The 22489-nt window shown below is 39.6% G+C and overlaps 1 protein-coding gene across 1 annotated transcript; it reads right to left on the reverse strand.

The window, feature by feature from the left end:
* Nucleotides 1-1589: 1589 nt before the first annotated feature.
* On the reverse strand, nt 1590-22476 carry LOC146326732 (E3 ubiquitin-protein ligase RNF38-like). The gene is made up of 12 exons (XM_084719064.1): nt 21039-22476; nt 14500-14552; nt 14147-14328; nt 11841-12279; nt 9893-10033; nt 9585-9773; nt 7702-7863; nt 7491-7594; nt 5412-5493; nt 5185-5306; nt 4592-4691; nt 1590-2660 (listed from the first exon to the last, which is right to left on the reverse strand). Exons 1-12 carry the CDS (start codon nt 21328-21330, stop codon nt 2598-2600), a joined length of 1929 nt encoding a protein of 642 aa, XP_084575190.1. The 5' UTR covers nt 21331-22476; the 3' UTR covers nt 1590-2597.
* Between the last annotated feature and the right edge of the window lie 13 nt (nt 22477-22489).

Genomic DNA, 22489 nt, shown 5'->3' on the forward strand with positions numbered 1-22489 from the left:
ACGTGGCCATTTGTGCTGCAAAGCCTAGAGGTGACGTCTGCCTTTTGGTACTCAACTGTAGATACTGTATTAGTACGTACAGTAACAGTGTCTTTTCTGTACATCAACAGAAGGCACAAGAAAAACAGGCATGTGCTGCCAGGGAAACAGCTGTGTGCAGTCAGGGAAACATGTACATCGACAGTGGGGGAACAGAAGGGGAGGTGGACGGCCTGGCTGCCTGTCTGTGCACCAACTGTACGTAGATATTCATTTAAATTATATTGCAGATTTCAAATAAAGAATAATTTAATTGATACTACATCCTCAGTTCACTGATGTATGCACTGTAATCTTAGCTCATTAGATGCTTTGCTCCAGAACATTAAGTTTGTTCTTTCAGTTTCAGATTCAGATACATTCATATCTGGAGATGTTCTGATAGTCACAGCTGTAAAACCACCAGCCTCATGGCCTAATATTGTGTAGGTCCCTCTCGTGCTGCCAAAACAGCTCTGACCCACTGACGCATGACTCCAGAAGACCTCTGAAGGTGCGCTGTGGTATCTGGGACCAAAACATTAGCAGCAGATCCTGTAATTTTTTTAAGATGTGGCCCAGACAAAGGAAAAAAAAACATGTAAAAGGTTTGACATCATACATTTGGATATATCTGAGGCCGTGGCAAAAATAGAAATGCAGTCATCTACTCACCCTCGTGCCAATTGAAGATTCAAAATTTTAGTCCACAAAAATTTCTGCAGTGGACATGATATATGCAGCATATATAATATTTTTTAACATCTGTGTACTACTAGCCCTGTATGACTGTGGATTGATATCATTGTGTGACATTGGATTGGTGTATAGACTTGCATACGCAGATACCCAATCCAGCATTTTTGGCATTTCCTATACTGGTATTGGTTTCAACCTAACTCTAACCTTGGTTACTGTCCTCATTATGTCCTGGTTTAGCTACTCATTTATGTTGTTTTTTGTGTGTTGTAATGGTTCTGCTATATTGTCTTGGACTGCTGCAGGATAAGGGTTTTTTAGTTGAAGTTCCTATGTGCCCTTGGTATAGAGGTGATAGTGGAGTTCAACAGTACAAAAAAAGGTTTAACAGCAGAGTCTGACAGGAACCCCAAGAGACTGATGTTGGATGTGTTTACAATCTTGCCATGCTGTCAAAAAGTGTGGCCCATTCATTAGCCCAGAGTGACTGAATTTACAGTCATATAAAAGGTTAGAATAACAACTGTCTCACTTGGAAGTCTTACACTACTGATGTGACGACGACCCTGTTACTACCCTGTAAGAAAATACTGGGGGGGGGGGGGGGGGGATCAAAGCACACAACACAAGGTCTCTAACTCAGGCAGATGTGGAGTGATGGGAGTTCAGAAGAGCAGTAACACCACCTGGTGGTATCTTGAAGTCATTACACCTTCTAATGAACAAAATCTAAAGCGATGGAGCCCCCAAAACAGCAGTCAGTGTCATTTCTGATAACCACCACTTCAATTCTAACACAGAGAAATCCAGCCTGATTTATTTCACCAGGTCTTAATTTGCTGTTTAAAATAAAATATATACAAAATGCAACGTTTAAAAAGTTCATATCAAGCCTTTTATTTGGTATACAGATATTCATAGATTTATACAGTATATATATAGATATATGTATATATGTAACACATGTGCCACTGCAAAGTCACAGACAAACTTATTTTTACTAAGAAAAGAAAGGAAAAGAAAAATATATCATGTGCTTAATTTCAAAAGTAGTGCCGTGAAGCGCTTGTAATGAATGATGACCAAAAACCGGAATGATGAGGTAACTGCCAGGCAGGAGAAAACAATCACTTATAATGGTTTTGATAATAACAATAATAATAATAATAATAATAATAATAATAATAATAATAACAATAATAATAATAATCTACTGAAACAGATGGATCACATAGGCAACCGAGAAGTATAGTGGCAACATGGACCCTTAGTGTCAAACTAGAAGAAAAGGATTTAAGTCTATAACATACATACACACAGAGTATGCATACAGACGGACAGTGCATAAACGTACAAACAGGAAGTAAAGTCAGTCACTCATGAGAGCAAAAAAACTCTCCAATGTCGTTAACTCTTGTCTGATACACAACAGAAACTCAGGCATGCTCCAGGACACCTAAAAATCTCCCTCACTCTCACTCACTCGCACACACACACTGAAAACACACAATCATGTACCACAGCCCGGTAACACAGGGCTGACCAAACAACGCTTGCACAGTTGTGGTGCATGTACGTGTACACACAAACACAAACACCACACCACAGCAGAAAAGTGGTCGGGCAGCATGTAATTCACTAAAAGATGAACCGATAGGAGGAAAATCAATAGTGAATCTGATGAAAATCAGGTCAAATGTAAAGGCGAAGGGATAAAGACTGAAAGGATTAGAACGTGCTGCACAAAAAGACAAGAAAGTGGCTGGTGTGAGTGTGTGTGTGTGTGTGTGTGCACGTACATGTGTATCACTATATCAGGAGCAGGTAGTGCTGAACGTGTTTGACAGACAATTCGAGGAGTGTCTGGCTCCCTCTGGTGGTCACTCGGAGTCTCTCTGGACCTCTGAGGCGTCGGCCCGACAAATGGGACACGTCCTGTTGGCCTGAGGACAGATAGAGGAAACAAGAACACTTAGGTTTTTAGAGGCAGTTCATATCTACAATCGCACAAAATTTCTGATCCTAAAACTCACCATGAACTCACCCCTATAAAAGACTGTTGCTATGGATTTCAGATTATGACATTTTCTTTTATTTGCTTTGTATCGATTTGTAATCTCTGTAACCCAATTCACACTGAGGCTCTGGGCGAAGCATCGTGCCTCTGGATCATAAGACTGGGTTATGATTAACACAAGAACTTGGTGTTCAAGGGCCTTTTATAGCCGTTTCGGTGGGAAATGTCATATTGAGGTATGTGTGGCACATCTGATGTTCCTTTCCTGGGGTTTAGTGCGGTTTACAGATTTTACTGACTCTTCTATGTCAAATTTAGGAACATTTAGACAAGTCTGATGCTTTTTTTTCTGTTATCCAACAGATCTCATGAAGAGTGAGATTCTCACTACACATCTATATTTAAGAGGCATCTGTGTTAATTAAAATTTGTATTTGTCTTTAAAACAAAAAAATGTCACTGATTAAGTCTGTAAAACAGCAGGTCATAATCTTTTACCAAAGTGGAAAAGTGCACTCAGTAGAGTGAAGATCTCTGCCAGGCCACAGATGGTGAAGCACTTACGGCAATGCCACCACAATGGCCAGATGCCACCAGTGGATATTTGCAAAGCTTTGGATAAGGTTTTGTTTTAGTTTCTTTAAGATGCATTGGATAGTGTAATGCTATTGTGACCGAGAATCCTGGGTTGGGTTCACTTAACTGTACAAACTAAATAAGGAAACAATAAATGGAACGATAAGTCCAAACATCTCAATTTCACACATTGTTATATTGTTTAGAATAGTGACGGCCCACTGATAGGCCGCGAATGTACTGCTGGTGGGCCGTGAGAGGTCAATAAAAATACCTTTAAATAAAACCTTTGTTAAGGTTCCATTTTATAAGTTTGAAATTGGCATATAATATGTACGAATCATTTTTAAAAAATAATCAGAACTAATAAAACAAAGCCACTGGATGTAAATTGTGTACTATTCTTCATGTATCTGATCCAGTTTAATGGGCGATACTCCGTATCTTATATCTCATAATTGGTACAATTAGTCTTGTGTGTTAATCAGAGTTGTGATTAAAGTCTGGGGTGGGCCACAGAAGATTTTCAGATTTCTAATTGGGCCATGGCATTCTTTAGATTGGGAATGGCTGGTTTAGAACATTTTGTTAGCAACTAAGCAGCTTCTCTACAGTATAATACATTTTGGGGGAAAAAGTCTTGGCGTTGCCTATTTGTAGATCGAGCCCGCATGTCCCAGTGGAATTCGTGGCCATTCAGAAGACTAATCTTTTGAGTAGATTGTTGCCAGAAACTGAATTTAATTCCACCAAGTAACAACTATCATGTTCATTTTTTCATATTTATAACAAACCACATTTCATGAAAATCAGCTCAAGTTACAGCAGGTTTTGTAGTAAAGTTTGCATCTCCCAATACACACTGTATTCATTAACTTGTGAACATAGCGACATTCAGCAGGGATTTTTTCACTTCATGCCTAACTGAAGTGGGTCATAATGTATCAGTTATTAAATTAATCTTCAGATGCTCCCATTTAAGATGAACGAAGTTGGGTTTGTTTATGAATTTTTTAGCTTATCAGTTGTTGATGACTTGCAGTCAGTATAAAACAGAGGAGTCAGTACAGTAAGATTTTCAAAAATTGCGAATCACCACAACCACAAGGGGTTCTCAAGCATACAGTCATAAATGTCCAGAAAACATGTTTGGCAGACGGGCCCTGTTGCTTAATTTTCCCTTGGCTTACACCTTGCAGAGATAACAATGTGTGATAAACCTTAGATGAACTCAAAGGTTGTGTACATGTATTACATGGACACAGCGGCGGTACTACTTACCCTCAGCCACTTGTCAACACACTTCCCATGGAACTCATGGCTGCAGGGCAGGACTCGCAGCAGCTGGCGAGACTCAAAATCACTCATACACACCACACACCTGCAAGACAAACAGGCATTAGTATGTAAAATACAGCAATACAAGAAGTGACACACTTTTTAGATGACACACTGGACATGGAGGCAGATGTAGGCTCACTGATTATCATTTTTGATGACAACATTTGGGGGAAAAAAGTAAGAAAAGTCTATAATTACTGAAACCGTCTTCTTGTATTCAGAGGAATAACATCTCCTCTTACACCATCTGTAGGAAAACCTCAAGTTGCTTCAAGGACCACGAGTTAGACAGTTTTCCCACATTGCCCAACCCCACATTTGATTTTTTTTTTTAACCATATGCTTTGATTTTGTTTTTCTGTCACTTGTAAAACCACAAATATGCTAAAAAAAAACTGCACACAATCTGTAATTAATGGACAATAGTGTCAGAAACATAGTAAATCCATAGTTTTGGTGATCTTGAGGGGCTCGTGAATAATTCACTATATCAACAAACGATGACCTGGCGGCTGCTAAAGGGCGGCACTCACAGTGTTTGTTCAGACTGATGGTTGTTTGGATTGAACCGATAGGAAGGAAGCTGTTCGATGTCTCCCTTCGTCAGTCCTCGCAGTTTGGCCTCTCCCAGACGCTCAGCGAGGTTCAGGAGGGCCTGTGGGGGAAAAAAAAAGAAAAAAAAGAAAAAACATCAGCAACAACAGACAAATCAGACCCTGCATCCAGTCAGAAGAATAGAAGAAAGCAGATAAAGACAAACCTCATAATTTTCCACTTCTCCATCGTCTACATCCAGCTCTAGACTGATCGCAGGACCTGTGGGCTGGACTGGCAGCATTGAACTGCAGAGGGAGAGATTTAACAGAGACAAGTTCAGTTGGTCAAAAAGCAAAATAAGCAACTTCCTCTCAGTACTTTACAAAAAGAAGCTCTGGTAGCATATTCAAGTTGAATAGCTAATGACCGCAAATCAATTCAATATTTTGACATCTGAAATTTTGAAACTAGAAACTACATTTTTTCTGTCTCCTATAATGACTCTGCCCTTTTCTAGTCAGAACTTTTATGCAACAAATCATTTGCTGAATCACTCAATTATCTTTGCTTTGCAGATTTCACTAAAGCCTAAATTATTAAGCCCTCTCAAAAAGCCCTCAACTCAGAGGAGACATTCAATATCTATGTAAAATCTTCATTATTGAGTTTCAATAAAATATAAAATAAAATGATCTGGCTGTACTTTACCCTCAGTTTAGAAATAACATAAAAAAAAAAGATGGCCTTTGTTGGCCTTCTCCAAGTATAACTAAATTAAAGTCCCTGTAAAGGAAAAAGGGAGTTGTATGGTAATATGGTGGCTCAAACATATCTGGACATGTCAAATAAAGCTGCTGGATGAAGTGTCCATGTTTGAGGTCTTTTCAGGTCGTACTGGTGTTTGACACTGAGACAACTGAGAAGGCACAGTCCCAGCGTTTCAGAGCAGAAGAAAATCTTCAATGATTTTGAGACCTAATTTTATATACTTTGAAAATTTGTTTTAATAATTCAAATTTGGCTGGGTGGTTAATAATATGTTTCTGTGGTTTACTGATGCTTTACAGTAGCTTTACATTAGATCTCTGAAAAGATTAAACACATTCATAAAGAGTTGTGGGTTTCTTTTTCTGTTCTGTCTGTTCCCTCCTCAGTAAAATAGACCATATCACTGTGACATTACTATTTTTGAGTAGACAACAGGCAGTTGATTTGAATCATGGAGAATCAGCAAATTTATTTACGTCTGTTGTCATTTTCAACCGTAACTGCCACATTAAAAGATATACACCTATAAATACAATGTCCTGGCCTATCAGACATTCCTGCTCTGTGTATTTTATGTACAGTGTTGCTTTGCAAGCATCTTTGATAAACCAAATCTACCCAACAGCAACATCTCACTGCGGTCAGACTTACTGCTAGTTTTGGGTAAAGAACACAATTTGTCATTTTCTTTAGTCTGTGGCCAAATATTTAATTATGTCTCCAGCCAAATGATAGTGAAACAAAAAAACATGCATCAAAGAGAAATACACCTTGTCTAAGGCAATAAAGAAAGTTAATTTAGCTTTAAAGCAGATGGTAAAATAATGTCTGACTATATTTATACGCTCACATTATTATCAAGCTATGGTCTACATAGCTTTTCCCTGTGGCAGTTTTTTATTTTTTCATCTTGTTTGCATTTCGTCTCTTTCGCTAATCCATGTGTGTAAACATGTTAATGTGTGTATATACATATATACGCAAGTTGGCTTATGTGTGTATGTTTTATACATTTAATTTATTTTTAAATTCCTCAGTGTCTGTCCTCTGGGTTATGTTGCCCATGTCCCATCGAGGTGGGGGTGCAACTTTAAAGACTGGAGGGGCAGACATGAGCCCTTCATTGGGTAGTTGATGAACTAATGTGTAGATATAACAGTACAATGCTTATTTGTGTTGTAGAGGCTCTAACCTCCAGTATTAAAAACTAAAATAGAAGTTGATCACAAGAGAAAAACAATGTAACATTCATTTTAAATGAATGAAATGTATACGTAATTAAAAAGGAGGACACTGAATGTGTTGCTGCCATTAAATTGTATGAATGTGATGCAGGGATTTTCTACCTGTAAATTAGTGTAAACAGACATAGTTATTGGTTCTATTAGTCACCCAACATAATCACTGACACCTTGCAATTGGTTGCATATTTCAAAAATAAATGTAAGGTCATCTACTCTATATTTGGTCAATGATATAGCCCTTCACTTTTTAATTGTCTTGTTATAGAGAGTCAGCGTACTAATCTACTTACAGGAAGTAAGGCAGGAGGCTGGGGTGGTAAGGCGAAGGTGGCAGTGGCTGTTGTGAGCGGTACCGTCGCCCCGGGAGACGCCGAGGAATAAAGTTTGGATAAGACTGGGGAGCAAGCGACAATACACACATGACAAATCATTCATATGGATTTTTATTTTTCAGTGCACTCGGTTAAAAAAAACTTTATTGAATTATTGTTTTTTGCTTACCACTCCGAAGAACTCCTGTGGTAGGGGATCATGGGAGAGGAAGTGGAGCTGTGTGGAGTGTGGTGTGAGGGCAGGGTGGGTGGCGGGTGGATAGTGGAGCCCAGCACCCAAAGACAGGTGTTCTCCGAGCAGCTCCACGTCGTTCTCAATCCTCTGTAATGGCTGGAGAATGAAGAGGAAATGTGTGAAAATCAAAGTCACAATCAAATACTATCATTTTAATAATACTAAATAACATTGTTTCTACTATAAACAGGGTAATTACTCCTGCTGCTCTGATTTTTTTCACTAAATAGGCTGTTTTTTAAATAAAAATTCTACACCTTTTATAGATGCAATTTTTGAACACTAATTAACGTGGTTGTGAAGAAGCGACAGCCTTTTTATAGGAATAGTTACAAGTAAATAAATTGTCTTCCAATTATTTAGAAACAAGACTGATTTAACAAAATTATGCTAGTCATGAATAAATAAGTAACATTAAATTAGGGACACCTAATTTACTCATCTACAGAGGGAGGAATCACAAGTGCCCCACTGTGACAGCGCTCGTATTCGTGGACAGTTGTTCATTCTCATCGCTTCTGGGTAGGAAGTGGTGTTACTCGTCATCAACTACAGCCGGCCAGCTGAATTATTAGAATTACTCCATCTGATGACAACGATAAGTTCTTGCTTCACAGCTTTTGATTTTGAGGGCAAAACATCCACCCAAAAATCTGTGAATGCTTTTATTTGATATTGCTGGCAAAGACCATGGTATAGGCGGGATAATAAAATTGTATGTGTGTGTTAAATGGTTTGAAATCACTTTGCGGAGGTAACCATCCTCCGTTTCCCATCATGCCTCCAAACTGTTTAACGCACACCTACTTGCTGATAATCCCTTATATGTGATCAGAGCAACAGCATTTAAAACAATTCAAATGCTAAATAACAGATAGATGCTTAGGACATATTATAAAGAACTACTGTACATAAAATTATTTATAATAAATGTAGTTATAATTGTATATGTATTTAATAACCATACGCAAGGATCTTTCCAACTTTTGTACTTCATTATTTTTTTCTACTAAGCTATGGCGTTAAAATTAAATTAAATTCTTCTAGCATTAATCTGTATTTAATTCTTACACAGCTGCTATAATTAAAAGTAAATATTAATCAAGATCAAAGCCACACAAAAGCCAAACGTGTGAAGTAATGTACTTCAGCCTAAAGCCTCTGGCAAAGAGCCGTCTTACCGCAGTATTTAATCTGGATCTGCTCTAGCCTTTGTACACTTTGGCACACACTTGAACATTTGGACATTACTGATGCACAAAATTAACATTTTTGCAGAGAGACAATGTTTTCTATCATCATTTAAGCCCAAAAAATAACACAGAGAATTCTTCTACACGTGCAAAACCATCGTTTACCTAGATTTCCTTGGTGGGGTTTATTCACTTTACTGTAACTCTGATGTTTGTTGCACAGGCAAACATCTTAAAAAATATATTTTAGTACATGTCCTGATTTATTACTAAACACTGCACTGTGGCCAAGTGCTTGCAAATACGAAAGGAGACCAGCACAAATCATTTTAACTCAAATGTATGAAATATGCATCATCTCTTTTGCTTTTACATTGTAAAACACCTTTGCTGCATTTTTATACAGCAGGTGGAACATTTAAAGCTCCTCTGAAAGATGCTGACTGTCACACTGGTTCCTCAAGTGAAAACTTGCTTTTAGGGAGTTTTTTAGAGATGCACAGAAAGTTAAACATCATCAATCAAATCCTGTCCATTCAGACTTAAACTTAAATGCTATATTTCATAATATTCACAAAAGCTGCATCAAGTTACAACAAGCATAGCGTATGAATTCATGCTCACCGATCGGGCCTGCTGTGTCGGGTAAGGTCCAAACTGTCCAGGCTGGGGCAGGTGAGGTGGGTGGTGGGAGAGGTGTGTTGGGGGGTGGGGGAGGTGAGGAGGTGGGAGCAGGAAGGCCGGGTCACTGGACAGCAGGGATGGGAACGGGTAGGGCATGGGTAAATGCTGCACAGAACAAGTCTGAAGGACCTAGCAGAGAGACAAAAACAAACGACAAAAATTAAAACTCATCAGTAAGCATAAATTTACAACTGTACCATGTGGAAAAATTTTAACCAAAATTAAATATCTGACTGAAACACACTCACAGGAGGAGGGACACTGCAGACAGGATAGTGCTGTCCACTGAAGACTACCGAGCATGCTGGGATCTGCTGAGGGGCGGAGCGAGGCGGCAGGCCTGGTGGCGCTCCCGGAGGAGATACAGGATACGATACTGGAGCTGAGCCCTAAATATGGAGATCAATATATGGTATTACAAGACTTAGTCCACATTGTCTAGTAAGGAAAAACAAAACACATCATAGCCCCATATATCAAGGCTGGAACCACAGATTTATCACTGGTGTAGAGCACAAGTCGAATTTTCATGATTACAAGACCTCTTTGTGATTTTGTGACGTAACATATGGGTAATGATGTTGAATTATTATTTAAATGGAATTAAAACACCTTAATTTGCTCTTTAACCTGCAAAGGAGGTGGATATTAGTCCTGTGATCGAATTTATAGTTTCTCTACTAATGTAAACTGTTCCCATTAAATCCATTTAGTAGTGTTTTGAATAGAAACAGACTAAAAAACGGGGATGGGAACAGAGAACCAGATGCAAATTCTCTGATCCATCTGAATTGTAAGCCACTGAGTGCATCAATTTCTTTTATTGATGACAACATGTTTTTCTGACAGTTGCACATTGTAAGACAATGATGTCAAACTCATGCTTTTACACTGGGTGGAGGGGGAAGAAACAGTCCAAAGCATCTTTTCATGAAGAAAGATGAGAACAGTGTTAATTGTAATGTCTGTAAAATGATCATTTCAAACAGTGTTGGAAACACCAGTGATATGCTGAAACATCTCTCTACACAACATCAGATTAGATTCCAGAATTGACATGTATTTGACAAAACTGCTTCCAAACTAAGCAACAGGTTTGTTACAGAGCGTAAGTATCTTCTGTTATGATGAAATTAGTGTTATGCAGACCAGCTTGGCAGATTTTTTCTATGAGGGAACTTTAATGAAAACAAAAGCTGTACCAATATTTTGTCATATCATTCATTTTAAGTGATGACAGACTGTTGCTACAGCTAAACAGTGGAGAATTTGCACACCTGAGTCACCTGCATGCCATTTATTTTTCCCTGCTTCCACACTGTGTTCAGACTTAACAGTTCCATTGATGCCGACAACCTTTGTAAGTCTGCTTTTTTCTACACAGATAGTTGATCAATCAATAAGAGAATCCGACTGATAAGCAGAATCAATTATGGCAGTAGTATCAATGCAATCTTACCAATTCCGATTCCTATTTATCTTGGTTTTTTACTGATATCACTTTCTGCTGTTTACTAGTTGATGTTGCTTTTATGCTGATACTGCCTTATTGTTTCCATGTTTTTTTTTTCTGTCATGTGAAGTGTCTGAGTACTGTTTAAAGCGTTACACAAATAAAATGTACTATTATTATTTCTAGGAAAATGTTAAACATACATACACCACCAATTAGCGATAGCCATAAAGAATGTGTTACAAATTGGATTTGATTTAAAAAAAAAAAAAAGAAAAAGAAAATATGAGGAAATGATTCACACAACAATTTCTCTGGGGTAGTTTAAATTTGCCAATAAACTTTTCTTCAGTCTGGTCAAATTAAAAACTCATTTTACAGTCACACAAGTCAGACATGCTAACAGACAGGCCCACATTAAAGCAAATGAATTTTTCTCTTACATGTTCACAATTAGTTTTCTTTGATAAATTACGGGAAATAAAGTTACTGCTTTCGAGATCAAACAGAGCACATTAAAATAAAGTCGCATTCATCATACTCTCTGTAGTTGACATCTCCAACTGCAAATTAATCTCATATACCCAGCTGGGTTTAATTTACACGTTGCATTGTTTTTAGGAGACGTGTCTAAAAGTGTTTTTCTTTTATGTGTCTCGTTCTTGTGCTGCGTGAGAAGGAAATAAGAATTAACAAGAAGAAGGCAACCTCTCCCCAACACACACACACACTAATGAAGTCACCTGTTCATGGAGGTCCAGCACCACACTGCTCTGCTGCTGCGATGGGTGGGGGTGTGGATGTGGGTGCGGGTGCTGTGGATGGGCCGCGGGGTGCAGTAGCCTTGGAGACAGGTTTGGAGACTGGTGGAGGGGCCTCGGGGAAGGGTTTGGGGGATGGTGACCTGGGCGCTCTTCAGGCCCGGGCCCCAGTCCCCGAGGAGGCTGCTGGCTGTAGGGTGCATAGCCCTGAGGGGGAGCCGGGTGACGGTAGTTCTCATCCTGGTGGCCCGGCGATGGGCCGTGGTGGGAGTGCAGGTGGTGGTGGTGGTGATGGTGGGCATTGGGGTGGTGATGGTGGTGGTGGTTGTTGTTGCTGTTGTAGTGGTGGTGGTTGTTGTGGGCGTGGTGGTGGTGGCGGGTCAGGCGGTCTCTCCGACCACGCTGGCGTCTCATTGGAGGGCTGAGGTGGAAAGAAAGGAAAAAATAAAGCATCATGAAAACAATACTAAGGCTGTCACCTACTGCAAGTGAAAGTTACTCCACCAATTTAGCACTGTTGGCACGACGGACAGTTTAAAACAAAAAATATCAAAATCTATGCAGCAGAACCAGCAATATAATTGAATCCACTCTTTTCTTCCTTGTCAAGATTAGGGATGGATTGATCTGATATTCAGCATCAGTCCAATACTAGATTAAGTTAGAGGAACAGTTATCACGGGGAAAACAAGTATTATCTGATACGATCCAGTAGCCTAAACTATCACCTAAATGCTCAACTAAACTCTAACTGACATGCCATAAAGGGGGGATGTGTCATAATAACACAAGTGAGCAGCATGTGTCATGAGAACAGTAACTCGAACATAAATGAAACCTGTCAGCCACGTTGCCATCGTGTCAGCTGTGTGGAGTTATTTTAAGCTCAAGGAAGAAAAAAGCAAAACAGTCAACTGCAATTTAGGCATTTATGCAATTTATTTCATCTTTAGATTTTCCTTTTTTCCCCAGATGAGTGTAAGAAAATGGATTTTACTGATGAAATGGTTCGGACGAATCAAAAATGTTTCTAAAAGTTCTGTTTGTGAAAGAGTTTGAATTATTCAATACTGGTACTTCTTTTTATCTAGTCATATTGAGGGTTTAAGCAAGGTATGTCCGAATGTATTATTAACAGCTCAGTTGTTGAAGACAGAATCAGATTTGCACTGGTATTGGCAGATACAAGTTGCAACAGCGGACATGAAAAAGTGGAACTGGACTATCACTAGTCAAAACCTGGCAACCATATTACCCCCCTCATGCAACAAGAACAACAACTGTTTGGGTGGAGATTCAGGTGTGTTACGATCCTAACAGCTAATGTAGCTTCAAGCCACAATATTGACAGAAGAAAGATGATAATGTATTTTCATTCATCAAAAAAATCAACTAAATTCAAGTAATGAAATTCATCAGCAGCCCTACAAAAGGCAGCCTCAACACAGACCTAGTCATTAGCAAACTCAATCATGCATTGATAATTTTATATATTTCACCATTTTGTTTTTGCGTTAGCTCATCTGGTTTAAAACCATGAATGATGGTGAACTTTTTTTCTTGATTAGTTGTGCAGGTATGCTAGGACTAAAACAATAAACAAACTATTAGCAAACTCACAACGTGGCAAAGTGCAATATCCAAATTGAGCTGCACTTTTTTAATAAACGTAAAATGTGCCACAACATGACGTGTGCAGCACTGTGGTGGTACAGAGATGCTCAGGCCAACAAAACATTTCCCAGGCATTTCACAGACCCCAGTGAAAATTAATCGCAAAAACTACCATTACAATAAAATCATCACACATTGCCATAATGGTGTCTGTCAAAATAATCATTAAAGAACCATAAAATGGCATAAAATAGTGGAAAAAAAATCTTTCTGTCTCACCAGTGGCCAAAACCCCAAAATATTGAATTTATGATAATATGAAAAAGGAGAAAAGCATCAAATCCTCATATCTCACAGACTGGTACCAGAGAGTTTAGCATTTTTGCCGGATAAATGACATAATAAACTGAATATCAAAATAGTGGCAGAATAATTTTGTAATCAGCAACTATTCTCCATCTAATCATTTCAGCTCTATTTCAATTATTTCACGAGGGTCTAATGTTGCAGTAACAATAAATAACAATAATTAATTCTATACATTGTAGTGTGTATACATTTAGGCTGTTGTAATTTGTGACGATAATTATCATTATAGCTAGACATTTTATAGGCTGAACCATTAAAAGATTAAAAATTAAGACAATGGCTTTGTTTATTTGTGTCACACTTACCTGCGTCGGTTACGAAGAGGCGTGTGGCATCTCTCTGGCATGTAGTGGGGGTGTGGTCTGCGACTGGGAGGCAGCTCCCAGGGGCGAATGGGAGAGGAAGGAGTAGAGGGAGGGGCGGAGTTTAGATCCAACATGGACTGCTGGGAAAGACGCTGCCTTTTTGGGCTCGGACTGTCTTCCATCTGCACACAGAGGTAAAAGGAGAAGGGGGAGCCAGGGGCAGTGGGGAGGTTGGTCAGGGGAACAGGGGACAGACAAAAGGGAGGAATGAATAAGAAAACAATGACATACAAATCCTATTCAAACCAGGAGCAGAGCAGAGGCAACAGGCAGTGGTCATGTTTCATACTTACTTTGTCCCGATCCTCGCTGCACACATTATCTGGATGAAAATGAAGCACTCCTCCTGCAGGCCACAGAGGAAAAAAAACATAATCAGATAAGATGGGGCTGAGAAAAACATCAACATCACAAGACACATGGACATACGCTAAGCCAACAGAAACGACACCAACACCACACAGGCAGCTGGTTGCCTTTGATTTTGTTTTCTATTCTAAGACCCCACTGGATGCCAAAAATTCGCCGTTATCTTGATGAAGCCCGGCTGATTTGCTTGAACAGACTTAAAACTACAAAATCCAACAGTGATAAGAAAAAAAAGTGCATTCAAAATCCTGCTTCACAAACAGAGTTACAGTCCTCTGTCCCCAGCGAGGGTTGGTCTTCAGAACAGGCTTTAGAATTTCCTGCTTTAAATAAGCAGACAAGACAAGAGAAGAAGACATCTCTGGAAGACATCACACTGGACTCATCGTCTGTCTGGCTCTCACAGAGAAATCATTCCCTCTGATCTGCCATGAAAAGCTCATGCAGACTCACAGAAACAGACACGCAGACATCCACTTATCAAACATGTACGACACGCCAGAGCATCTTGTTGGCTTTGCACATGTAACGCTGTTTGAATGTGGATAATGACTTTTCTCTCCAACCATCACTATCACCATCACTTTTCTCCAAAAAAACACTGTCTACTATGAAAAGGTGAAGCAATAATTAATCAACAATAGTTTTGAGAGTCAATTCCTTTTTTAATTCTAATTCCAGCTTCTTAAACGTGAACATTTTCTGGTTACTTTACTCCTCTATGACAGTAAACTGAAGATCTTTGGGTTGCGAGCAAAACTGGATAACTGAAGATGTCATGTTGATCAATATTTTTCACCATTTTCCTACGTTTTATAGACTAAACAACTAACTGATCAATCAAGAAAATAATCAACATGAAAATAATCATTAGTTGCCCTGAAAATTAATCATCAATTAACTGATCAATTGATTGAAAGAAAACTAATCTGTTACCGCTTAAGTTACGGCAGCAACTAACAAATATTTTCGTTATTGATTTAATCTATAAAATTGTGAAAAATGCTCATCACAATTTCCCAGAGCACAAAGCAACATCTTCCAGTCGCTTCTTTTGTCCAACCAACAGTGCAAAACCCAAAGACCCTTCATTTACTGTCATAATAAATGACAAAGAAAAGCACATTTAAGAAGCTGGAACCAGCAATGTTTGACATTTTTACTTGAAAACCATCTGAAGTGATTACACAATTAATATAGTTGGCAAATCATTTTCTTTCAATCAAAAAGTTGGCTAATTGTTGCAGCTCTAATTTAAGTCATTTATCAAGTAAATATGCCAACCATTAATTGGTTGAATATCTTTTAGTTTTGGACAAAACAAGTGATTTGAAGTCATCACACCTTGGGTTTTGGGAAATTGTAAAAAAACATTTTTACTGTTTTCAGAAATTGAACTTATCGGTTAATTGAGAAAATGATTGACAAATTCATCAATAATGAAAATAATCATTACTTACAGCCCTAGTAAGATCCCCTAAACTGGAGCAACACTGTGGAGTAGTCCCTATGGAAACTAAACATGACCAGAAAGCCTGGCTTCTAGTCTGTGTGATAGCAAGCATCTGCTCCGTTCCAAGTGTCCTGAGCAAGGCAGTGAACCATTATTAGCTCTGCAACAACAGCTCAGTGCCGTGTTTCCTCGCCATTTTTTAACAAACGATAAAAATCTCTTTCTAAAGATCAATAGACCATCACAAAAAAGAATCCATTATGATATGAATGAGATTTATATGTCCCAAAAAATGAAATGCTAAAAAAAAGAAAACTCACATCACTGAATAAAGCTGTAATACCATAAACATAATCTCAGAAGAACACAATGCTCTCCCAGCTGTTTATCTGACAGTCCACATGTGCAATCTGGATGCAGCATGTGCACACAGACATTTCAGCAGCTTAAGAAGGATGTCCTTGAACTCAGCTGACAAGAGTTTCCTCTAAGCAGTTCCCCCAAAAACCTTTAATCACCAAAAAGAAGGGGGGAAAAACTCTCCTCCCCTCATCTCTTTCTCTCTCTATGCATTCCTCATCCAAACAGCCCCTTCTGTCTCCTCAGAAACAACAGATCTGAAAGCACACCCCCCACCCCTTTCTTGTCTTTGCGACGCCACTCCATACCCATGTGAAGTCGGCCGATAGTGACAGCTCAAAGACACCCTGCTAGTGGCTGTGGTGAACAGAGGGATGGTTGGTTGACTGACTAGCCAACAGTAGGGGCCAACACACTGGCTTACATCTTTATTCATCTACCATTCCTTTTTCTCTAGACCTCATAGGGTCCTGGGCCTCAACCACCCATGCGTTTTAAGGCGGAGAACTAGGTCTGTTAACGCTGATTCACCCCCATCAGGGCCGTAGGAGAGGGGATGGTGAGCCAGACTGGACGGGTCCTGTTGGCGATCAGACAGGACCTTGTTTCCTCCAAGCATGGCTGCTGGGGAAGACTGACACCATTTCTTTCACAACAGACAATCAAGTCAGGCAAGTGGGATAGTAAATTTCAGAGCATCAGCTGTCAGCAAGTAGTAATTTGCTCCTTTTCTCTGACTCTGATACAAATACGTGAACATTATTTAGAAGGGACAAGCCAAAAATAGAGAATCTATTTTACCTGCACAATCTGTAGAGATTTAAATTAATTTATTCAAGGTAATGGTGCTAGCCATGTAGCCACTGCTACAGCTTCTGGGAAAACACAGGATACATTTTATACGCAAGTGAGTGAGGAAAGAAGTCGGTGATAAACAGGACTAAACATAACATGTATTAAAATTCTCGTCTACGAACTTTCTGCCTGAGTCTATGTCAGATTTTCATCAGCAATGGTGATCGTCTAACAAAGAAGACAACTTCTCCCATGATCCCATGCTACTTCATAAAGTCATCATACTATGTCTTTTGTTACTGTTTTAATGTGAGGGACCCAAAGCAGGAGAATTTACATACTGTGCTTTTAAATGTCTTTTTAAGACTTTAAGACAAATGTTATTTTTCCTTAATGATATTAATCACCACAACTGTCACTTAGACTCCTGTATTATTATTGTGGTTCTCTGTTTTATATTTTACACAAGGCTTTTAAATAAAAAGTTAAATGCCATCCTGTCTCTTTTGGCCTTTAAGTAAACATTAGCTTACTAGCTACCTCTTCCAGTTAGGGTTGATGCTACAGTGGTCACCAGGGAACAAAGTTTACAAACATCAACAGCAAAAACCTAACAGACCATAACAGGATAACAAAGTCACTCAAATTAAACTCTTGTTGATTTCACTAAAGATTAAATGTACAGCATTTGACACTTGAAGTGAATTTTACAACATGATCACAGCATTCAATAAATAAATGTTTAAGACCTTCCCAAACAGAATTTAAGGCTATTTAATACTTTTTAAGTCCTTTTATTAGTAAATGTGAATTTAAGACAAGTGTTACTACTATTAAATGAATCACCAACTATTTTCACAATCAATTCCTTGTTTTTGGGTCACTTTTTTTTGGAAAACATTTAAATTTATTTCTGGATATCTTTGGGTTGTGGCCAAAATGAGACGTTTAAGGACATCACTTTGGGTTTCAGGAAACAACAACCACCATTTTTTGACATTTTATTTACTCCTCCTTGATTTTTGGGAAACATCAACCAAACAACTAATGGATTCATAAAGAATATGACTGAAAGATTAATAAATAGTAAAAAAATAAGCCATAGTTACAGTCCTATTTAAGACATTTTAAGACTTTTACAGGACCTGCAGCCACCCCGTATTAATGAGGATCTGTAAAAAGTGTTGCGATTAAATTGCAGTGTTGGCAGGCTGTGGGATGCAACACAAACTATTAAAGCTACACTGGGTGAAAACATGCCTGACTCTGGGGGAGTGAAAACAGAGGAGAAAAAACAGAGGTAAGACAGGGGGACACATTTTAAACACCCCCAAATCCAGCCCTGACACATTTTGCATAAAGAGATGGCAAGAGGTATAATACAGTGACATGTACAAAAACAAACAAGCACAGACAAACAGGATATTTGCTATGCACTTAGATACACAAGCAGATCCCAGTCATCTAGTGAGAGGTATGTGCAGCTGCTATGAAGGAGGAGGCAGATCACACAGCTGGGAGACTCACTGTTTAAGTCATCCACACAAACCCCTCTGTAGTGTCTCAATTTGGGAAGCATGTGTTTTTGTGTGTCCCCTCTGTGAGGGTTATTTTGGGCATTTGGCAACAGTGCTGCTGTTACAACAGAGGAGTCCCATTAAAAAGCCTGCTTTCATTCATTCACTGCACTTTTTTGCCTTCGAGGGAACCCAATCTGGTATTACAGACGGTATTACAGTCACTTTCCAATGGTCAGCAATGGAAAACCTGCAGAACACTAAACAGACTGGTGTCAGTGTTGAAAACAATGAAAGGAGGCTGAGGTGCAGCCTCACTTTCCTCTCTGGCAGTTTCATTTCTTTCTCCCTCTTGTTTCTCACAGTTTTTTGGGGACTTTTTAATCATGTTCTTGGTGAGTTTGGGTTGGGTAAGAAACCATTGCTCTCCTGAGCATGAAAAGCCTAATTTGACATGACAAAGTGAAAAAAGCAACAACGTGCCAACACAACTTTATTCCTCTGTTGCAGAGAGTACCTTGTAACTACGACACCTTATCAATCTTCACTCTACTCTGAACCACTAGATGACAGATCTGTTTGATTATTTCAGGACAATATAGAGCTATGCAGAGGATAAAACGCAAGTTAAACTTTAAGGTTTATGAATGAAAGAGCTGAGGATGAACTACAAGGATGCCTGTAGCACAGCAGTGTGCGATCTGAAACAAAAAGATAAAATCGTTATCATTTCAATCCATTTCAAGACTTGTTTCAAGGCCCCAAGCTGCTCTTTTAATCAGTCTCCTCTCATACATAGTTCTTATAAACACTGAAGAGTATATAGGATGTTTAAACTACACTAGGCAAATGCATCTGTGGTTGATCTGATGATAAATGAAAACGCTCTCTCCTCTACCCATGTAGCCATACTACACTTTGAATCATTTAACAGTTTATCACTTTGAAAACTCATAAACTGCTAAATGAGCTGCAGTGATCAGTCAAGTAATCGATTAAGTTGTCAACTTGCAAATTAATCGCTGTTACTTTGACCATTAATTAATTGCTTTGAGTCATTTTTCATCTTTATTTTTGCTTCTTAAATGTGAATCTTTTCTAGTTTCTTTAGTCCTTCATAACAGTAAACTGAATATCTGTATGTTGTGGACAGAATGACATTTGAGGACACCACCTTGGATTTTGGGAAGCCGTAATCAACATTTTCTGGAATTTTATGGACCAACAACTTATCAATTAATAGAGGAAAATAAGCGACAGAGTAATCTGTATTGAAAATAAGCATTAGTAACAGGCCAACAATTTCCACTGACCAACAATCGATTTGCTTTAGCCAGCATTCACATTATAGTTTAATTGCACATATAAGTCTAATTCTAGGTAATTACTTGCCTAACCGATCACCTACAGTGCTACTTTCTCTCTTTCACTACATCCACAGGAGTACAATAACATGACCTGCAGCTCTTAAGCACCACCACATCTGGATTGTTCAAAGGAAAATTCTGCTGCCCTACGTAAGGCTGCAACTAACGATTATGTTCATTATTAATTAATTGTTGAGGGCATAAAATGTCAAAGAAACTGTATAAACTACTCATCACAATCTCCCAGAGCCCAAAATGACATCTTCCAATTGTTTCATTGGTCCAACAAATAGTCAAAAACCCAAAGCCTCCTTATTTAGAATCATAAATGACAAAGAAAAGCAGGGAGTCCTCACATATAATAAGCAGGGAGCCAGCAAATGACATTTTTGCTTGAAAAATGAGTGAAACAATTGATTTTTTATCAAAAGACTTGGCAACTCATTTTCTTTCAATCAAATAATCAATTAATTGTTGCAGTTCTAATTAGCTAGTTATCTTAAATACTGTTTTACTAATGTCTTGGCTACATTCATAGGAGTAACATGACATGACCTGCAGGCCTTCAGCACCACCTTGCCTGGATTATCCAAAGGAAATGTTTGCATAAATTCCTACTGAGGGCGAGTATAATTTCCACAGTGAGATAAAGACAGGCACTGGCATACAACAAAGTTTAGGCACCTGGCTTGTCCCATTTACCTGAGTAAAAGCTATTCAAACCTCTAAAACCAATACCAGCACTACCACACCTGACATGACATATAGCTGGCCTTTCAAGCAACAGCTGGCAGTGAAAGCACCAAGCCTTTTAGTTAAATGTCTCAAAGCCTGTTAAGCTGCTAGTGGTCTGCTTGCATCCCTCAGGGGGTGTATCCTGTGTATGTATGTGTGTGTGTGTGTGTGTGTGTGTGTGTGTGTAATGATGCATCTAGCCGGGCTGCAGGCCCTGTTTACTGAAGCCTGCTTACCGGCCCCGGGGTGTCTGTGAGCTCCGTGCGAGGAGTGGCGCTGCGCCCCTGCAGACAGGTAGCTCCCCTGAGTGTGCTGCTGCTGGCTCTCCGGGTAGCTGCGACCACCGTGGTGCGGCGCCCAGCCGGGGTTGCTCTGCTGCGGGTAGCTCACCCCTCCTCCTCCGCTGGCGGTCATCAGGCTCCCGTTACCAACCGCGTTACCACCGCTGCCACTGCTGCCAACGTTGCCGTTCATGCCGAAATGATAGAAGCCAGACCTAGACCGCGACCGAGTCCTCGGGGGGTCCATGGCTGGGGAGGAGGATGAGGAGGAGGAGGGCGGTGGTGGTGGATGGACGTGATGAAGGTAGGCTGGAGAGATGGACGTCCAGAAACGGGCAGGAGCCTCCCTCTTCAGACCGTCTCTATATCTCCCGAGTTAACTCTGCTGTCGACCGGCTACTGCGAGTGTTTTCTGAGGCATTTAAAGCTGCTGTTTCAGTATAATGAGAGGAGGAGACACCTGGAAGCAGCGGGTTCAGCCCTCATATGTCGCACAAGCACCATCTGCACCACAGCCACTCTCTACCTAGCTTTCTGTGCAGATCAACTACTATTTATTTTTTATCATTTATAAACGTGCATAAGTATTTAAAAATATATTGTAGCTATATCAGCAAGCGGTCTAACAAACAACGATCAAAATACTGTTTTCTCTGAGTTAGTTATCGGTGGTTTTCGTCGTTACCAGAACAACAGCTTAACAAGTCTCAGCTTCTCTATTGTCTCTTTTCACAGTGGACCAGTCAGGTTTTTCCACAGTAAAATAAAGTGTTTTTAAAGGCAATATCGCACGCACTTGAGTCCTATAACAATCAGAGTGATCCCACTGAGGACGCATATGATAACATGCAACTGTAGCAAATGTCGCTCGCTCTCTGCCACCAAAAGCTTGTCAAGTTAAATACTTAAATCCCTCAACACAAGCAAGATGGCTAGCTGTCGAGCGCTAGCAAACTAAAACCAGCTGCCCTGATAGCCGACTGTGAAACAAAGTTATTAGCATAGGTTCGTGGATAAATTGCAGCTAAATTGCATTTCTCCAAGTAGTAAAGTTACACCCCTCTGCGTTGGCTAACTATAGCCGCTCGTTCATTAGCATAATTTCGATTTTCCAGCTAGCCCAAGGCTAACAGGAAGCGGAGTCTAGAGGGGAAAACAAGTCCAACAGTGCCGACATTACAAGCTAGCTAACGTCGCACTGTATCGAGGTGAGGCTAGTCGTTAAACAGTGCTAATAGCGGATTAGCTCGGACCGCATGAGAAAACAGACAACTACCTTAGCCGTCAAGCGAGGTGGACAGTATTTGTCCAATTTAAATCCCCTCTCGCATTCGCTATCGAGTGTTTTCTCTGGTCAGCGGGGAGTGTAGTGGAGATCAATCAATGGGAGTTTCACATCTCTGCCA

The sequence above is a fragment of the Lutjanus erythropterus genome, chromosome 5, assembly GCF_056507025.1.
Source record: "Lutjanus erythropterus isolate fLutEry1 chromosome 5, fLutEry1.hap2, whole genome shotgun sequence".
In the NCBI taxonomy this organism is placed as follows: domain Eukaryota; kingdom Metazoa; phylum Chordata; class Actinopteri; order Lutjaniformes; family Lutjanidae; genus Lutjanus; species Lutjanus erythropterus.